At 48.2% G+C, this 18,989-nt stretch overlaps 1 protein-coding gene across 1 annotated transcript; it reads left to right on the forward strand.

The window, feature by feature from the left end:
* The first annotated feature begins 2,550 nt into the window (after nt 1–2,550).
* On the forward strand, nt 2,551–14,362 carry SDR9C7 (short chain dehydrogenase/reductase family 9C member 7). Its single transcript, XM_060167037.1, is given in 5 exon segments — nt 2,551–2,589; nt 2,591–2,852; nt 5,957–6,215; nt 6,870–7,042; nt 14,082–14,362. Coding segments are annotated over 5 exon segments (1,014 nt in total).
* Nucleotides 14,363–18,989: the final 4,627 nt, after the last annotated feature.

Genomic DNA, 18,989 nt, shown 5'->3' on the forward strand with positions numbered 1-18,989 from the left:
ATCTGCACTCTTCGGAGGGTGTGAGCCGCTGGGAGGGGGCTCAGCCCCACCTGCTCTGCCTCTGTTCATCTCCTCAGAGTGTGCCTTCGTTTCCTCATCCCACAGGATGGAAATGGCCTGGGAGAGGCAAAGGGTCCTCTCTCCACGGAAAGTACCTGTGAGCAGGGGTTGGGGATGCACAAGGCAACCACCAGCCTGACCCATCAGCCCCATGTGCCAGCTGAATAAGGAGGCCACTCATCAGAGCGGGCAGCATTCTCAGTCCTAGAAGAAGAGCCCTCTGCGTGGTCCTGCAGCCCCCCTACCCCCATTCCATGGCCTGCATTTTTCTGATGTTGGGAGTTTGAGTCCAGGGAAGTGCTGCTTGAGCCAGCAGTCAGCAGACAGGCCCATGAGATGGTGAGTCAGGCCCAGGCCCGCGCTGGGACAGTTCCAAGTCATTCTTTTTCAGGTCTAGTGACAAAACCCTGGATCTCACCAACTGGGACTGTCTGAAGAACTGGGACACTCCTGGGCCTGCTCAGCCCTTGGGTGACATTGTCTGACTTCTTCCAGCCAAGACTTCCTTGTTCACTCACCAAGGAGGCAGACAGACTTCTGAGATGCCCCCCAGACCCACTGTAGGCAGTGCTGTGCCTTGGGGTGGGTATGAAGTAGGTGAGGTTCGCCTCCACCTCCCACCTCCTACCTCCATACCCTGCAGGCTTTGGGTCTGCTCCCCAGAGCTGGGTCCATGAACTGACCGCCCCCCACTCCCACCACCCTTGGTATAGAATGGCCAGACTCTCTGAGATTTGTGGTGACATTCTGGAGCTGACTAACCTTGGTAGGTAGATAGCATAGAGCAGAGAGATGCATCCTTTTCCCTTCACTCTAGAGAACTTTGTGGCCCCATTTCTGTGTCAGACCCTCTAGACAGGGAAGGTGTAGGCAGTTGTCCCGGGTCCCTCAGGATGAGCCTGGGCTCTTTTCTCAGGCCTATCCTGAGAAATGGTGACCCTAGAGGTTTATCCAAAGAACCACCACAAACTCCAGCATAATTCTGTCCCCATATTTTATGCAGCCCTGGGCATGGCCCCTCACTACTCATACCTCTGTCTCATATCCTTGCTTCCTTTTCTTTACTGGCTTCCCTTCTACCTTTCTGTGTGTTCTTTGCTCCATTGCCTGGAATCTCTCCCTTCCCTCCCAGTCCTGACCCTGAGAGTTTTCTAAGTCCCTGACCCCGGTCCTCTGCTCTTCCCATACGTCATCCCCTCTCGGGGCCAATGACTTGGCCCCAGGCCCTTCCCACAGCTGCCCAGGGCATTCATGAGCCTTCCTCATCATCTGGCTGGACCTCAGTCTCAATGATGTTTATCATCTAGCTCGGCCTCCGTCTCAGTAATGCTCATATCAGAACTCTCTATTCTCCTGCCTCTCTCCCGATGCCCTAAGTGTCTCCTCCTGACTTTTCTTGACACCCGGGGTTCTACCTGTTATCAGAATCATTTTGACTCCTGGCCTCCCTTCCCTCTGCATTTTCCATGAGCCACTGTGTCAGTTGACTGTACAGTCCCTTCCTTTCACGGACATCACCCCCCTTCAGGCTCCTCAGCTCAGCCTAGCGTGTATCTGGTCCTGGAGGTAGAAGAAAAATGCTCACTGGGGGTCCTGCCCGGGGGAGCTTCTGTGTCCTCGGTCCTTGACTCCCTCCATTTACCTGGTTGCTGGGTGAGGGGGGTGCTGGACCCGCTTGGAGTGCAGTGGGGACTCCTCACTGGTGACCTGAGCATCACCTCCCCAGGACCCAGGCCCTGAGCCCGTCAGGGGTTTCTGCTTTCTGGGAGTTGGGGCCTCACATAACCAGTTTCCCTTAAGCGGGGGCCTGCTGCCTCTGACCTCAGGACAACGGAGGCACATCCACCCTGGGGCAGACCCTTTATTTCTCATCATCTCTCGCAATGGAGACTCACCTAAGGACAGAGAATTCCAAAGAGCTGATAACCTGGAATTCTCTTGGGGTTTGCAGGGCACAAAACCGATTTTCTTTGTTTTGCATTAGTGAATTTGTCTTAATTTTTCCACCGAAAATAACAGTTACATTTCTTCACATGCCCGCATTCATGACAAAGGATTTTGATCCCTGGGCTGGAAGTGGGGGATTTCCAGGAGGGTCCTCTGGGCTGAGTCCTCCTTCCTTCTTTCCTCTGCTCAGACCACCCAGGGGAGCCACTTCTCAGCACTAACATCACCACTGTGGTTTTTCCCATCCTTGGCATCTTCACCCATTACGGCTGGGGGAGAGAGAGAGGGAGCCACCAGGGCTGTCTGAAGTGACAAAGCTTCAGGTTGGACTTGAACTTCTTGCATCTAGGCAAATTGGCATGGTGATGCATCCACCTATACAAGTTATAGAGTGGCTCACCCAGGGGCTGTGCATCTGTCGCCGGCAGCAGAAGGGGGGAGAGCCCTTCTCAACAGGCTCCAGCAGACTGGGGCTCAGAGGACCAGCCTCTCCTGCTATCTTCTGAGCCCGATTCTTCTTGGCCATCACCTCTCCCCTCTGCCATGGCGGCTATCACGGACCTCTCCTTTATGGACTTGTACGTTCAAGAACTGCAATCTGGTCCGCAACCTCTCTGACAAGTACGTCTTCATCACGGGCTGTGACTCGGGATTCGGGAACCTCCTGGCCATGCAGCTGGTTGATCGGGGCATGCGGGTGCTGGCTGCTTGCTTCACTGAGGAGGGGGCCCAGAAGCTTCAGCAGGATACCTCCTACCAGCTGGAGACCACCCTATTGGATGTCACCAAGACTGAGAGCATCAAAGCAGCAGCCCAGTGGGTGAAGGACCAAGTGGGAGAGCAAGGTGGGACGAATTGCATTCCTTGGCTTTCTCAGTTTATCCTTCTTTTTCTCTCTTTCTCCTGCAGGTATCTGAGAGTTATCAGGGACCCTGTTGTTCAGATGGGATGGGAGAGGTGATGTAGAGAAAGGGGCCGGGCCTGTAGCTCAGTGGGATTGGACCTGTTGCAGGGTTTGGACCGTCCACATGGAGAGGTGATTTCCCAAGGAAGTTTTCTTTCCCAGAAACTCAGAGGGTTAGCAGGGTTTGGGGGAGGTTGCGCTAGAAGTTCAGGGAGGGAATATGCATTCCGTCTGTCGGAAAGGTGGAGTTGCCTCACTGGGACTTTGGTAGTCCTAACTATCAGCTCCTATAAAAATGTGAGCACATTTCTTGTCGGGATCAGGCTAGGGGGAGGAGAGAGGGAACATGAGGTTGGACTCCCTGAGTGGGGACATTTGCTCTCCTTGACTGTGTCAGGCTAGACTGCAGGGTGGGGAGCGAGATCTCTCCTCTTCTTCATATCATGATGGATGCCAGGTTGACCTAAGGGTAAGTGCCTATGTCAGGGTGGCTGCTCTTATTGGGAAAGGAGGCTGTGGGCTAGGGATGGACTAGGACTGAATGGGGACCCACCCAGGGATCTTCCCACACGCAAGATGTGGGTGTAGGAATGGAGGAACAGGGTGGCTCAGTTGTAGAAGGAGCAGCCTGGGGGAAGTCCTGACTCCTGAGGGAGCTCATCTGGGGTCTGTGCACACGAGTCAGGGCAGGAGAGCTCTGGGGCCCAGGAGGGGCAGACAATAACTCTTGCTTTATTTTCCTCCTTGGCATCTACCGCTATCCAATATTCAATCTATTTTACTTATTTTTCTTATTTATTTTCTATTTCTCCTGCTAGAATAAAGCTTCTAGTGGGGGAGGTGTTTTTCCTTTTATTTATTATATATCCTTAGTGCTTAGAACAGTGTCTGGCATCTAGTAAGGTGCTCAATAAATATTTGTCAAATGAACTAACTTATGAATAATTCAGCAAGAGTCAGTTTCTCTCTTCACCAGGCTGCCTCCGCCCAGTGCCCTACATTCAGCTTTGAGCCCCTTGTGTTCATGACTCCCTGGGTATATTAATTAGTTTCCTGTTGCTGCTGTAACAAGTGCACACAAAGTCGGTGGCTTAAAAGAGCACAAATTTATTATCTTATAGTTCTGGAAGTCAGAAGTCCCAAATGGGTCTCACTGGACTAAAATCAAAGTGTTAACCGAGCTCTAGGGAAGATTGCATTTCATCGCCTTTTCCAGCTTCTAAAGGCCTCCTGCATTCCTTGGTTCACGACCTTCTTCATCTTCAAGGCCGCAAGGTTGGGCTGAGTCTTTTTCAGGCTGCCATCTCTCTGGTTCTCTGTCTTCTGGCTCCCTCTCCACTTAGAAGGACCTTTGTGATTATATTGGGCTTGCCAAGCTAATCCACGATAATTTCCCCATTTTAAGGTCAGTTAAGCAATTTAAATTTCATCTGCTACCTTAATTCCTCTTTCCCATGTAATCCACCATATTCACAGGTTCCAGGGATTAGTATGGGGACATCTCTGGGGGGCCATTGGGCAACATCTTTGGTCTAAGAAGCACTGGGAAATGGGAGGAAGGGATACTTGCATGCTTTCTTTTTGCCCCTCAGGGTCTCTGGACATGACAAGTTGGCATGACCCTAAAGCTGTTCACACTGTTTTGAAAGTTCTCTAGCTCTCTTTGCAGGAAAAAAAAAAAAATTAAAGTTGTCCTGGTTTGCCAGCAGGCAGAGCTATTTACCAGGGATGATCAGAGGTAGCAGCGAGTGCGTGTCCCTTCTCCACAGGCAGAGACCACTCGGGTTTTACAGTCTTTGGGTCTCAGCAGCTCATTTCTTCCACTGTAAGACAAGAGTCTCCCCTAGCTGGGAAGGCTCTGAGTCCTGCCAGCCAGTTGGTCTCCTGGGGTCTCTACTTGGAGGAAGGCAGAAAGATAGGATGGGGACACAGCTTGTGTGGGGACCCCAGGCCTAGGGGAAGGGGTGAACCATGATTGGTGTTTACGTCTAGACCTGCCCACGTGTGTGTGGAAGAGTATCTTGAGGCTACAGAGGCCAAGGTGGGGTAGTGAGATAAGGGGAGGGAAGGGAAGGAACCCCAAGTCCTTCCCCCAAGTGGAATTTTACTTGGAACCTCAGTATGTAAGACAAATGAAAATTGAGGTTCTCCTGCATCTCCCTTCCTTATCAGGTTCTGGGGTTCAGCCTGAAAGCTCTCAGGACTGCAAACCACAGGTTGGAAACAACTGTCCTAATCCACTCAACAATGAACCTGAGGCCCAGGGAAAGGAAGTGACCTGTCCAAGGCTGGAGGTAGAACCAGGACTAGAACCTGAGGCTCTTCAAGCCTGGCTCTTGCAGAGCTGAAGGACAATACCTAGCAATATTTCTCTCCATTTATACCAACTCAATTTAAATATCTCAAAGGGAGCCCTTTTCACATTTTTCCAAAATTATTTTATTTAAATGTCTTCTGTATTTGTTTATAAGTCTTATTTATTTCTTCTCTGGTTTCTGAGATCACTGAGGATTAAGACCATGTTTTGTTCATTTAATGTCTCTAGCACCTTCCTCTGTAACTGACAGATGCATGAAATGAATGAATGTGTGAATGGATGAATGAATGAATGAACAGAGTAATTTTGGTAATGTGTGAAATGGAGTTGGTTTCTTACACTCAGGTGAACAGAGAGGGGGAAGCATGATGGGGGAAGGAATTGAAACATTAATTCATTGGTATGAAAATGAGATCTCTTTTCCCAGAGCCAATAGCTTAGATGCTATTAGCTAAAGCCTGGATTGTAGCTGGTACAGTGTCCAGCTAGCTGGCAGACTGCGTGAATCAGAAAAACTGCCCCTTTAGGGAAAACCCATGAGTAAAATGCCCATGTTCCTTTGGGCTGTCATAGCTCCCCACCCCACGCTGCCAGACTGGCTGTCTTGTGCCTTGTGACATGCTCAACCATCCTCAGCAGCCCTGAGCTGGGGGTTCGTGGACCCTTGTGCTTTTCCAGAAACACTGCTGATTTTTGTCTGGTTCTCCCTCCCTCCATTGCGCCCCCAGGCCTCTGGGCCCTGGTGAACAATGCTGGTGTAGACCTGCCCAATGGTCCCAATGAATGGCTGACCAAGGAAGACTATGTGAAGGTGATCAACGTGAACCTGGTGGGACTGATCGAAGTGGCTCTCCATAAGCTGCCCATGGTCAAGAAAGCCCAGGGCAGGGTCGTCAAAATGTCCAGCTCTGGTGGCCATGTGGCTATCACTGGTGGCGGCTACTGCGTCTCTAAGTTTGGCGTCGAGGCCTTCTCTGACAGCATCAGGTGACTGGGCCCAGGTGCCAAACCATTCAGGGTAGGAGTTCTGGGGGTTTCACCTTAGGAAGAGAGGGCTGGGTGGGGGCACCCTGTGGGCAGGGGAGATCTGGAGAGAAGATGCTAAAACAGTAGCAGGAGGAAGGCTAGACCTCCAGGGGCCTTCCTCAGGGACCCAGAGAAGAGGGATGAGAAGAGGTGGGGTGGTGATGAGCAGCCTTCCCTTGAGCCGTCTCAGAATAAGCAACACGCTGCTTGGGCCTGTGGGAGTAGGAGGGAGAGTCCTCCAAACAGACGGAGAGGTCTGGGGGCAGATGTGCTGTGGGCAGCCCTCCGAGAAGGATGCAAGCCTTGCATAGATCCCTTCACTCCTTTGCCACCTAGGCATTGTGGGTGGGGCTGAGTGGGAGGGACCTGGTCGGAGCAAGGCTTTGGTCTAGATTCCTCCCGGCTAGGCTGGCCTAATGTGAATTGTCCAGAGACAGGCTTGGGAAAGGGCTTATTTGCATGAAAGCAGTGCTGGGCCTGGTGCAGGGGTGGGGGGCACACCTCCAAGTTCCTGATCTCTGGAGATCAGCTCCTCTAGAGGTGTCAGAGGTGACTTGCCCTGATGATCCTTTGTCATCGTGGAGTCCCAGACTGAGTCCAGCTCTTCTTTCCCAGGCGTGAGCTCCACTACTTCGGGGTGAAAGTCAGCATCATTGAGCCGGGGAACTACCGGACATCCATTCTGGGCAAGAAGGACCTGGAGGGCATGGAGAAGAGCATGTGCAAGCTGTGGGAGCGGCTGCCTCAGGAGACCCGCGAGAGCTATGGAGAGGAGTACTTCCATATCTGTGCGTTCCCCAGGAGAGAAAGGAGTCTCTGAGAGGGATGGAAAGGTCTTGGGGGTCGCTGACCCACTTTCATTTTACAGATGATGGAATGGAGGCTTAGAGGGGTTATGAGCCCAAGGCCACACAGCTGGTGGCAGAGCTGGGATTTGAGAACTGCTGGGGGAGTGACAAAACCATAGCTGCGGGGAGATGGGGGTGTTAAGAGAGATGCTGCCCACCCGCCCCTGGCACCTGCCTTCCCCCCAAACATCCGTATGCAGGTGAATCAGGTGAAAATGCACTGCCACGAGTACAGAGAAGTTATTAAGAGCACAGCTACTTGAGCCAGACTGCCTGGGTTTGAAGCCTGGCTCTGCCACTTACGGGCTAGGAGGAGACTTTGAGAATGTTACCTAGTCGCCTTAAGCCTCAGTCTTCTCATCTATAAAATGGAGTTAATGATAGTGCCTACCTCACAGTGCTGCTGTGAGGATTAATGTCTGTGAAGTCTCTGTCATGCACTAAGTGCTTGTCCAATCAGTAAAGAGGAAAATCACACGAATGTTTTAAAGGAAGGGGCTCTGGGAGTTCTCTTTCTCCCTGGCCTAAGAGTCTCCTGTGAATCTCAGGTGTTTCTGGAGAGTAGAGGAGGGACATCACAGCTGTTTACTATACTGTCCCAAACTCACAGTTTGGGGAACTCTTCCAGTCTGAGGGATGCACGGAGCCCCCACCATTGGAGAACAAGAGGAGGGGTGGCCTGCAGGTGCAGCGGAGGAGGGATTGGCCAAAAGACCTGGTGGAGTACCTCGTGGTAGGGAGAGGACTGGGCGGCCCCACATTCACTCGGAGCCTCTAATCCCAAAGCCAAGCCAGTTGGTTTCAGGAGAGGATCATTCACAAGACTTCCTGCTTCTCTCCCTTTCTCCCCTCCAAGTGCCTGGAGGGGGAACAGCCCCTCAGGGCCACCCTTGGAGCTGCCCTTGTGTGGGACGGAAAGGTGGGGCTGGCATTTTTCTGGCTCAGGAGGGTCCCTCGGTCCAGAGTGAAGCAGCCGGCTCTCAGTCCCGTCCTGCTCCATTTGGGCCTCAGTGGCCTAGTCATATATTTCCCTAACCCAGACTTTTTTCCCCTCTCTTTTACTTGACTTCCATGAGCATCCCTGAGAGGCAATTTCCTGTTGTGGTTTTAAGCTCTTAGACTCTGAAACTAGGCTGCCTGACTGTAAATTTCATCTCTCCTGCTTGCCTTGGGCCAGTTGCTCAGTTTTCTCATCTGTAATGGGTTATAAAAATTAAATGAGTTAATATATAAAAAGTGCTTAGAATATTATCTGCTTCCTGGTAGGAACAATTTGATTTAAAAGTTTGTTGTTTTTATCTATTACCAGTGTAATAGAGAAAAAGAGCATGGCCTCCTTTTCTCTAGTACACTGGTACCTGCGAGCTGTGTTGCAAAGAGATATTCTTAACTAGCAATCATCCAAAATCCAAAGTGATGAATTTTAAACATATACCCAGAAACTCTGAATGGGCTAAATATAATCACTCAGTTAAATTAATGGCAGGTATCTAACTGTCTGGGGGGCAGGGGTGGTTATTTTAGTGAATTGCTCTCCTAGACCTCATACATCCACAGAGTAAAAAGCCAAGACACCACAACTTAAAAACCATAACAGCCATTTATTCACCTAATGCACATTTTATTGAGCACCTACCACATGCCAGGCACTGGGTAGGGCCGGGGGTGAGAGTGCACAAAGCAGCAGGGCACACAGCTGGCTGCCTGCAGCTTAAGGTCCAGTGGCGGAGATAGATCTTAATAACAACACACACATTTAGTGACAAATGTGGATAATGACCATGGGAAGAAACACAAGGCCATGAAAAAAAGAATAGGGTTGGGAGTGGGGCCCCAGTTTAGATTATGGTGTAGGGAGGGCTTCTCTGAGTTGACTTTGGGGAAGAATAAGTTAGGCATTGTTGGAAAGTGGATAGGCAAGAAAGTTTTTTCAGGAAGGCCCTGAGGCACTGAGTTCCCTTAGAGGAACTTTAAGGATACCAGAGGGTGGGGAGCAGTGCGGGGCGGGGGGCGGGGAGCAGAAGAGACCCAGGATAAATTAGAGCATCAAAGCACACTGAGGATTAAGGATGTGATCTGATTTGTGATTGGGGAAGCCTGCTGTGGTTGCTGCAGTATTCCAGGCTACACATGTCGGTGGTTTGGGCTACAGAGAAGTGGAGGAGACGGAAAGAAGTTGATAGATGCCCGGTGTGTATGAGACCTCCTGGTACTGGGAGGGAGAGAAAGCCATCCAGGACGAGTGCTAGGTTTAGTTCAAGAAACCTGATGGGTGGAGGCATCATTCATTCATTGATTTAGGGAAAAGTCAGGGAGAAGTATTTGGAGAAGTATTCCTTGGGGAAAGTAATCTTTCAGTTCTGGACATATTAGAATTCTGTGAGGAGAAGTAAAAAGTTCTGAGGATCAGTTAGGGCTTTCTCAGTTACAGGTGACAGAAAATCCAACCCAAATCATTTAAGCAGAAAAGGAATTTCTTGATGCTTATTACTAAAAAGTATAAGGATATGGGCTTCAGGCACTGCCTGATCCAGTCCACAAATGATGTTCTTAGGACCTGCTTTCACCCTATTTCTTTTTTTTTTTCAGTACTTATAGATTTATTCAGGCCTGTTAGAGGTCTTAAAGTAACCAGGAATTACAATAAATATTTGAACAGAGGGCTGGATGTTTCAAATGCTAAATAAATCGATAGAATTAGAGCTAATACACCAGCTGTGCTAATCCATGTGACTGCCCTTTGTCTTGTGCTCACTCAGCTGACACTTGTCCTTTACAATCCAGCCGTGGTAAACCCTTCACTAGCTGAGGAAAGCTCTATTTTCATTTCAAATCACCCTATTTCTTGGCTCTGCTTCTTCTGTACTAGCTTCAGGCTTACAGCTCTCTCCCCTGTTGGTGGGGTCCCATGGCTGCAGTATCTCCTCATCTCCTCCCAGGATAGTCCTTTCCAGTAGCTCCCCCAAACGGTCTAAGATTTACTCTGACTTGGTGGGCCAGTGATGGCAGGAGCAGAGGGAATTGCAGGATGTACTCAACCCTGAGCCCATCACTGTGCCCGGGGAAATGTGAAGCTCTGATTGGCTCAGGCTGGGTCATGCACTCTACCTAGACCAAAGGACTCAGAATGGAAGAGGCGTGGATTCCCAGAGAGAAATCTGTAGCTGTTGCTACAAACAAGGGGAATAGCTGTTTGGGGGTTGGGGGGAGGATAATATATATTCCTTGTGAGTTTCCCCTAAAACTCTCAGTTAGCAAAGAAGGATCCAAATTATTTATGGGGTCACTATGAGGCTGGGGTGAAACACAGACTCAGCCAGCATCTGGAAACCTCACAAAGGCGTTTTCTAAGTAGCTCAATGCAGGCAGAAGCTGTAGAGTCTTCAGCGAGGTCCATAAAAGTATGTGTAGAAAGGCGAACTTCCTCTGAAAACCACTGTTGAAAAGCTGATGTTCTTCAGGAGAAAAGTAAGGGTTGGGTTATAAAATACTATAGGCTGAAAAAAAAAATACTATAGGCTGATTCATCTGTAGTTCTCTCCACGATTTCAGAGGAAAATTTTTATGCAGGCATTTGACTACTTTTAGATAAAAAATTTTCCGAGTGATCATACTCTAATTTTTACTTCAGTTTTACTAGTGTTTACTGGGATACACAGATGAGACAAAAATCTCTAGGAATCTAGAAGGGGAGGTCTGAAAGCAAGTATAACGCCACACAAATTGTGCAACAATGGACATACATACAAAACAAAGCAACTACTGAGCCTGAGCGTCTGGAGCTACTGCTCCGCAACAGGAGAGGCTGCGACAGTGAGAGGGCCGCGCACCGCGATGAAGAGTGGCCCCCGCTCGCCGCAACTAGAGAAAGCCCACGCACAGAAACTAAGACCCAACACAGCCATAAATTAATAAATTAATTAAATAAATGACGTAAATTATAAAAACAAACAAACAAAGCAACAGTACAGGGACTTAATTCTGCTGTCACAAAAGCCTTCACAGAGGTGACCATTGGTGTCCTAGTGGGTTTTGAAGAATCAATAGGAGTTCACCAAAAGGGAAAAAGATGGCAAATGTTTCACAGAGGGAAGAGCACGAGCAACAGTTTGGAGACCTGCCATAGCACTTGTGTGCTTTCGAAGGTGGTGTGGATGCAAGCTATAGACGACAGTAATCCCTCTAACCGTGTTACACAACTCTCTATCCTTCAGTCTCTCCACGATAAAGTATAATAATTCCTCTCTCGTGGGTTGTTAGGAGAGTTAAACAAGAATGTAAAGTACTCAGCTCAGCCATATGATAAGGGCTCAACAATCTTAGCCATCGTTGTTATGACTAGTCTGGCCTGAGTGTAAAGTGTAAAGAGGTGGGCATGGGAATGAAGCCGGGAGACGTTACGAGTCGGATAGTAGAAGACTTTGATGGCTCCAATAAGAAGTGTGGCTGTAAAAAAAAAAAAAAAAAACAGAAGTGTGGCTCTCATCCTGAAGGACTTTGGAGAGCCTTTTTTTTTTTTTTTTTTTTTTTTTTTTTTGCAGTACGCGGGCCTCTCACTGTTGTGGCCTCTCCCGTTGCAGAGCACAGGCTCCGGACGCGCAGGCTCAGCGGCCATGGCTCATGGGCCCAGACACTCCGCGGCATGTGGGATCTTCCCGGACCGGGGCACGAACCCGTGTCCCCTGCATCGGCAGGCGGACTCTCAACCACTGCGCCACCAGGGAAGCCCTGGAGAGCCTTTTATTAAATGGCTCTGAAATGACCTGATCAGACTTGTGTGCCGTGGGAAAGATGAGGGTGGAGACGTGAGACCAGCTGGGAGGCCACCTCAGAAACCCAGTGAAGGACCAACAAAGGCATGAAGTGAAAGATCTTGGGCACTGTGGGAAGTATGTATGTATGTGGGGTAGTGTTGGCGGGGGGACGGGTGCTGTGGAGACAGACTGAAGAAATATTTAGGAGTGGTCACAAGCACCACTGGACACGAACTCCAGCAAGCTGTTATGGCCAAACAGGCCCCTGGCTTGTGAATCGGGGAACAGGCCAGGTATCTTGGAGTGATTTTTAGCTATCCCCAAAATAGAACCATATTGGAAATGACTAGTTAATAGCAACCTAACCTAGGCACATACCCGAAGAAGCAGCACACAGAGTCACTGGGATAAGCATGTGAACAGGACACAGTGCTCTGGTCCTCACAGAGCACAGCCTGGCTTGTTAGCATACTTCGCAGCAACACAGCCACCTGCCAAGTTTCTTTCTTTATCTCAACCCTGCCAGGGAAGCCACCAAAAATTCCCCTTTTAGTCCCCTTTCTTCCTAGGGAGGGACTAGGACCGTTGGGTCCATACTGAGTGCCAAAGCCTAGTGCCTGCTGTTTTATAGACTTTATTTTGCTGAATTCTCACAATAGCACAAACGTTTCCTGGATGCCCAAATGCAAAGCCTGAGTTCTTCCTCACTGTCCAGGAGACTGACAGGGGCTAAAGGGTACCCCTGTCTCCCTCAATCCATGTCTAGCTGGGTGCCCAGCACAAAGCAGGAGTGCAATAACTATTTGAGAGAACATGGAAAGGATGTGCCTTAGACTATTTCAGAGTCTCAGGCAGCTTCTTCCACCCCATCAGCTTGTGGGTCCAAAGCCATCTCATCCCATCAGCTTGCCTCATCCTCATCAGCCCACACAGCCTTCCCTCCCTCTGAGGGAGCTGTAACCCTGAGCTTCATGAATGAGTCCTTTGACACTCGCTTCCCTGCCTGGAACCTGTTGGTGGTGGACTCTGTGTCAGACCCAAGGATGGAGCACAGAGTGTCGGATTCCTAAGACATTATTGCTCTATAGACAGCCTGGCTTTAAGTCAGTGTGGCTCTTTTTGGGACCCCTAATATGTAGTTTACCTCTTTTCACTACAGTAGTTTTCTCTTTAAGAAACAGAAAGGGAGTTCCTCGGAGTCGGAGAGATGGCTAAAGCATACTTGAACGACACTGTTCTGCCCTCATCAACTGCCCACCAGTGTCCTGCACAGAAGGGGTGACTTCTCTGCCTTCCTGGACCACCCCCAAAGTCAGGCTAGCTTTTGCTCCCTCTTTGTTTTCAAGTTCTAATCCCTTATCACGAAGTCTGACTCTCAGGCACCACTTCCTCCTGAGTCCTTGGGGCGCTCAGTGAAATATGAGTCCCACTGAGCTACCCCCTTCCCAGAGTCTTGGGGTGAGGGTGCAGATCAGGGCTCCCTAAGTGTATCGTGTGGCTTGTCTCCTATCTGTGTTGTAAGCTACAGCAGACTTGGACCCATCTCCACACCCGTGTGTACCATGCTAACGGAACAGCCCCTCACATTTGCTAGAGCCTTACAAGGTACCGGTCTGTGCCTTAGCTCATCTGAGCCCCATAATGACCTTATGACCAAAGCAAAGGCAGTGTTACTATTTTTTAATAACATCGTTTCCCTGCATGCTTTGGTAGAAAATTTGGAAACTCTAGGAAGTCCACAGGAGGAAAAAAAACCTCCAGCAACTAGGAATTTCAACAGACAGACAGTATTTTTCCTTATTTCCTTCCAATTTTTCTGTGCACTTATATTCACCTGTTTTCACTCCTCTTTCCTCCACTGTCTACCCTGCTATTATTCATCTTTATTATTCTCTAGGGCAGGTATTATTATCCCCATTTTACAGATGATGATAGTTTAAGCTCAAAGTCACACAACTAATAAGTGGCAGAACTGGGCACAGTTCTCCTCATTGCTAGTCTAATGCAATAGTAGGAATTCAATTCACAACTATTGAATTCGGGAAGAGAAATAAGATTATTTATAGGGTGTTTGTTTAAGGGGCAACCTGGAGCTTGTGAAATCTGCCTGAAATGCTAGATCAGTGGTCCGGTGAAAAAGGAGCTTGGATGGAATTCAGAAGAAACAATCTTTAATGAAGAATAATAGAGCCTTTGATTTTTCCCCCTCTTGTACCCTCAAACAGATACTGACAAGTTAAAGAACACGATGCAGCTGGCAGAGTCAAGGATCAGTGAAATCACTAACAGCATGGAGCACGCTACTGTTTCCCGGAACCCCCGCATCCACTACAACCCTGGCCTGGATGTCAAACTCCTCTACCTCCCCTTGGCTAAGTTTCCCACCCCTGTGACAGATTTCATCCTGAGGCGGTACCTTCCAAGGCCAGCAGACAGTGTCCGAGCTGGGGAAGCCCAAGGGGTGGTCAGTGGAGTACAGAGGAGGAGGCACTGTAGGGTCACATGAGGGGGTATCAGATGTTCTGGGGACACCTTGCTTGGCTGACACCCTACCTGTTGGTGGTGAATTTATGGATAACTTCTAACAGAAGGTGTTCCTACTCACTGGGGCCTCACAGAAACCTGAGGGGGCCTTTACAGGTTCAAAGACCTGCAGCCTGGCCCCAAGAACATCTGTCACCCAATCAGGATATGGCTTTTTCTTGACCTGGAGGAGTCAAGGAGAGGAAAACTAGTTCCTGCTGAATCATGAGCCTCCCTCAGTTATCACCACCACTGGGAAATTTTGTGGGATTATGTAGCCCACAGGAGAACTCAACCACTTTCCTCTCGTGTCTCTAAATATGCATTAACCTTATTCACATAAACCATTATTTGAAGTATGTAGTAGGACAAACAGGGAGTGCAAGATTATATCATGCAAAAGTTTATCATAGTATTTTCTCTCTCTTTTATGGATTTCTATATCCATAGGTAGAAAGTGTTACACATGAAGTAACACTCGTTTGTTTAATCACCATTGATTAATTCTTCAAATATTACCTGAGTGCCTACTATAGACGAGGCACTGTGTAGGTGCTAGAAGCATAGAAATATGATTGAATCATGGTCTTGGTTTTTCACTCTTTATTTTGTGGTTTTGTTTTTGTATTTTAGCACAATATCTAGTAGCAGAGACAGGATAGCGATAGAAGAAACAGAAATCAGAAAATCAAATTTTTGGAGCTACGAGGAACACTAGAGTTTATCTAATTCAGTAGTTCCCCAACTTGGCTGTGTATATCATAATCACCTGGTTAATTAAAATACAGATTCCTGGGCCTTGGTGTTAGAAAATCTGGTTCTTTAGGCTTGGGTGGGGCCCAGAAATCTGTATTTGTCAAAAGGACCTAGATGATTCTGATGCATCTGGGCACTTGGAAACTGCTGATAGTTCCATAGGAGTAACTAATGCTCAGAGGAGGAAGTGACTTATGGGAGGTCGCCTAGCATCACAGCCTTGACAGAACTCAGGTGTTTAGATTCCCAGGCTAGGATTTTAGTTACAGGAGAATAAATGCCCGTAATTAGTAACATTGTCAAAAAAGTCAGGAAACGATGGGCTTCCCTGGTGGCACAGTGGTTGAGAGTCCGCCTGCCGATGCAGGGGACATGGGTTCGTGCCCCGGTCCGGGAAGATCCCACGTGCCACGGAGCGGCTGGGCCTGTGAGCCATGGCCTCTGGACCTGTGCGTCCGGAGCCTGTGCTCCGCAACGGGAGAGGCCACAACAGTGATAGGCCCGCATACCGCAAAAAAAAAAAAAAAAGTCATGAAACGAAATTATTATTCTTTAAAAATCCTTAAACTTCTGAGCCATATGAAGTTCTATTGAAAAGACTTTTGATCTTGAGGAGTGATCACGTAATAAAGGTCAAATGTGAATTTTTAAAATTAAAATGTCTTTAGTTGGTGTCTCTTCAACATCCAGCTGAACTTGAAAATAATTAAATGTAACTTAATCACATCTGCCGAAGACCCCTTTTCCAAGGAAGGTAACGTTCACAGGTTCTAAGGATTAGGGTGTGGACGTGTTTTTTGGAGGGCCACCATACAACCCACTAAGTCTGTTATTTGCATCACCTCTATTCCTGGCACCAAATTCTCTGTATCAGGTAGGATGCATTGAGCAGCAAGTAACAGAAAAGTCAACTCACATTGGTTTAAACAACAAAGAAAGAGTTAGGGCAGGACCCCATAGCTAAATGATAACTGCATCATCTTCTGCTTCTTTGCTCTGGCATCCACAGTTTAGTCTTTACCCTAAATCCAATTACCTTTATTGTTGTGGCACGACTGCCAGTGGCAACGGGAACTCTGTGCTTCCTCATTCACAACTTATAAGAAAAGAGAGAGCCTGTCTTTCCATGACGCTAAAGATTTAGGAAGTTTCTTTCCCAGAGCCCTCACTGAGGCTTTCCTTAAATCTCTTTGACCCAGGGACTTCCCTGGTGGCACAGTGCTTAAGAATCCTCCTGCCAATGCGGGGGACAGAGGTTCGAGCCCTGGTCTGGGACATGCCACAGAGCAACTAAGCCCGCGCACCACAACTGCAGAGCCTGTGCTCTAGAGCCCGTAAGCCACAACTACTGAGCCCTCGTGCCACAACTACTGAAGCCCATACGCCTAGAGCCCGCGCTCCGCAAAAGAGGAGCCACCTCAATGGGAAGCCCGTGCACCCCAACGAAGAGTAGCCCCTGCTCACCGCAACTAAAGAAAGCCTGCACATGGCAACGAAGACCCAACGATGAAGATCCAATGCAGCCAAAAATAAATAAATAAATAAATTTATATTAAAAAAAAAATCACATTGACCCAAATGAGACCTGGATGGCTTAGGTTTGTCCATCTGTGGACCAGTCACTGACAAGGGGGTAAATTGCCACGAATTGTTTAGATCAATCACAAGACAGAATGGGAATGTTGGGGAGACAGTCACAGTGCCTATTGCCCTGGAACATTCAAACCTCAGACTCCATGCTATTGAGAAGGTTAAATCTAGGTCAAAAATAAATTTTCTTTGTTGAAGACACAAAAATTTACTAGGGGGAGTAGCCATACTACCTATAGCTAGGTAATATTTTGAGATATTAATTTACACATTTTCATTGCTCCTTGGTTTCTTATTTCCCCCTTCCCCACTCAAGCAAGGAGCCAATTTGGTACTTCTTTACCTAGGGTGAGACATCTAATGGAATAGAATAAATACATTTCTTGTACTTTCTCCAGATTTAGTTTCCCCCAACCTTAATATCTTTAATAGGATTTAGGGAAAGAAGCAAAAGGGAATGTGTCTTGTGGGTTTATACAATGTCTCAGAGAAGCAGGGCCTTTCCCCTAAGACTAGAAGATTCACTTTGGTTAATTCTGATGAGGGAAGACCAGGGTTCACTTTTTGGTTGTATGTTGGGGAAGTGGCAAGACTCAAGATAGTCCCAGCTGCGTTGTGTGTTTAGGCACATGAGACTCTGGGTGACCTCACAGAAGACACATGTGTCCCACCATGGCAGGAAGGCAGTAGAGATTCACCAGATATAAAGGGCATGTAGGGACTTCCCTGGTGGCGTAGTGGTTAAGAATCCATCTGCCAATGCAGAGGACACGGGTTCGATCCCTGGTCCGGGAAGATCCCACACGCCACGGAGCAACTAAGCCCGTGCGCCACAACTACTGAGCCTGCGCTCTAGACCACAAGCCACAACTACTGAGCCTGTGTGCCACAACTACTGAAGCCCGTGCACCTAGAGCCCATGCTAACGAGAGAAGCCACCGCAATGAGAAGCACGCACACCACAACCAAGAGTAACCCCTGCTCGCCACAACTAGAGAAAGCCCGCACGCAACAATGAAGAGACAACGCAACCAAAAAAAAAAAAGGCACTCTGCTTACTTATATTAAAAAAAAAAAAAAAGGCATGTAGACTGGAACAATAAACATTTTTTTTTTAATTTTCTTTTATTTATTTATTTATTTTGGCTGCGTTGGGTCTTCGTTGCTGCGTGCGGTCTTTCTCTAGTTGCAGCGAGCAGGGGCTACTCTTCATTGCAGTGCGTGGGCTTCTCATTGCGGTGGCTTCTCTTGTTGCAGAGCACGGGCTCTAGGCACGTGGGCTCATTAGTTGTGGCTCATGGACTCTAGAGCCCAGGCTCAGTAGTTGTAGCACATGGGCTTAGTTGCTCCGCAGCATGTGGGATCTTCCCAGACCAGGGTTCGAACCAGTGTCCCTGCATCGGCAGGCAGATTCTTAACCACTGTGCCATCAGGGAAGTCCTGGCACAACAGACATTTAAGAGGTAACCTATGCAGATAGAAGACTTAGTTTTTTGCTCTGAGGGCTATTCCCCCACCCCATCATTAATAGTTGAGGTAGTTCTGAATTTGTGGACTGAAATTTATAAGTGCTCCAATTTTACATTTTAGTTTATTTCATATTAGGATCACAACTTTTCTTATATAGCTTTTGTATTTTCCTAGAGTTTTAAATTGGCTTTCCTTTTCTTATTCACTTATTCAGGCTCTTAATCAAATTATTTCCACATTTTTTTTTTTTTTTTTTTTTGCGGTACGCAGACCTCTCACTGCTGTGGCCTCTTCCGTTGCGGAGTACAGGCTCCGGACGCGCAGGCTCAGTGACCATGGCTCATGGGCCCAGCCGCTCCGCGGCATGTGGGATCTTCCCGGACCGGGGCACGAACCCATGTCCCCTGCATCGGCAGGCGGACTCTCAGCCACTGCGCCACCAGGGAAGCCCTCCACATTTTTTTTTAAAGCAGAGAAGTAATGTGACCTGATTTAAATTTTTTAAAGATCACTGTAAGAGCTCTTTGGAGACTGAAATGAGGGGACAGTGGTAGAAGCAAGGACACCCTCCAGAGAGACCATTGCATAATCCAAGCAAGAAATTATTGTTACCTTAGGTTAAAGTAGTGGAGTGAGGATGATGAGAATGGATGGAATCAGTGTATAATTTGGTGGTAGAACCATTGAAGGATTTTAATCAGTTAGTCTGAATAAATTCAAGAAGAATTTACTGTGCTCTTACTGTGTTCTGGGCATAGTTCTAAATGCCAGAGTTATAGTGGTGGACAAGACAG

The sequence above is a fragment of the Lagenorhynchus albirostris genome, chromosome 11, assembly GCF_949774975.1.
Source record: "Lagenorhynchus albirostris chromosome 11, mLagAlb1.1, whole genome shotgun sequence".
Taxonomy (NCBI): Eukaryota; Metazoa; Chordata; class Mammalia; order Artiodactyla; family Delphinidae; genus Lagenorhynchus; species Lagenorhynchus albirostris.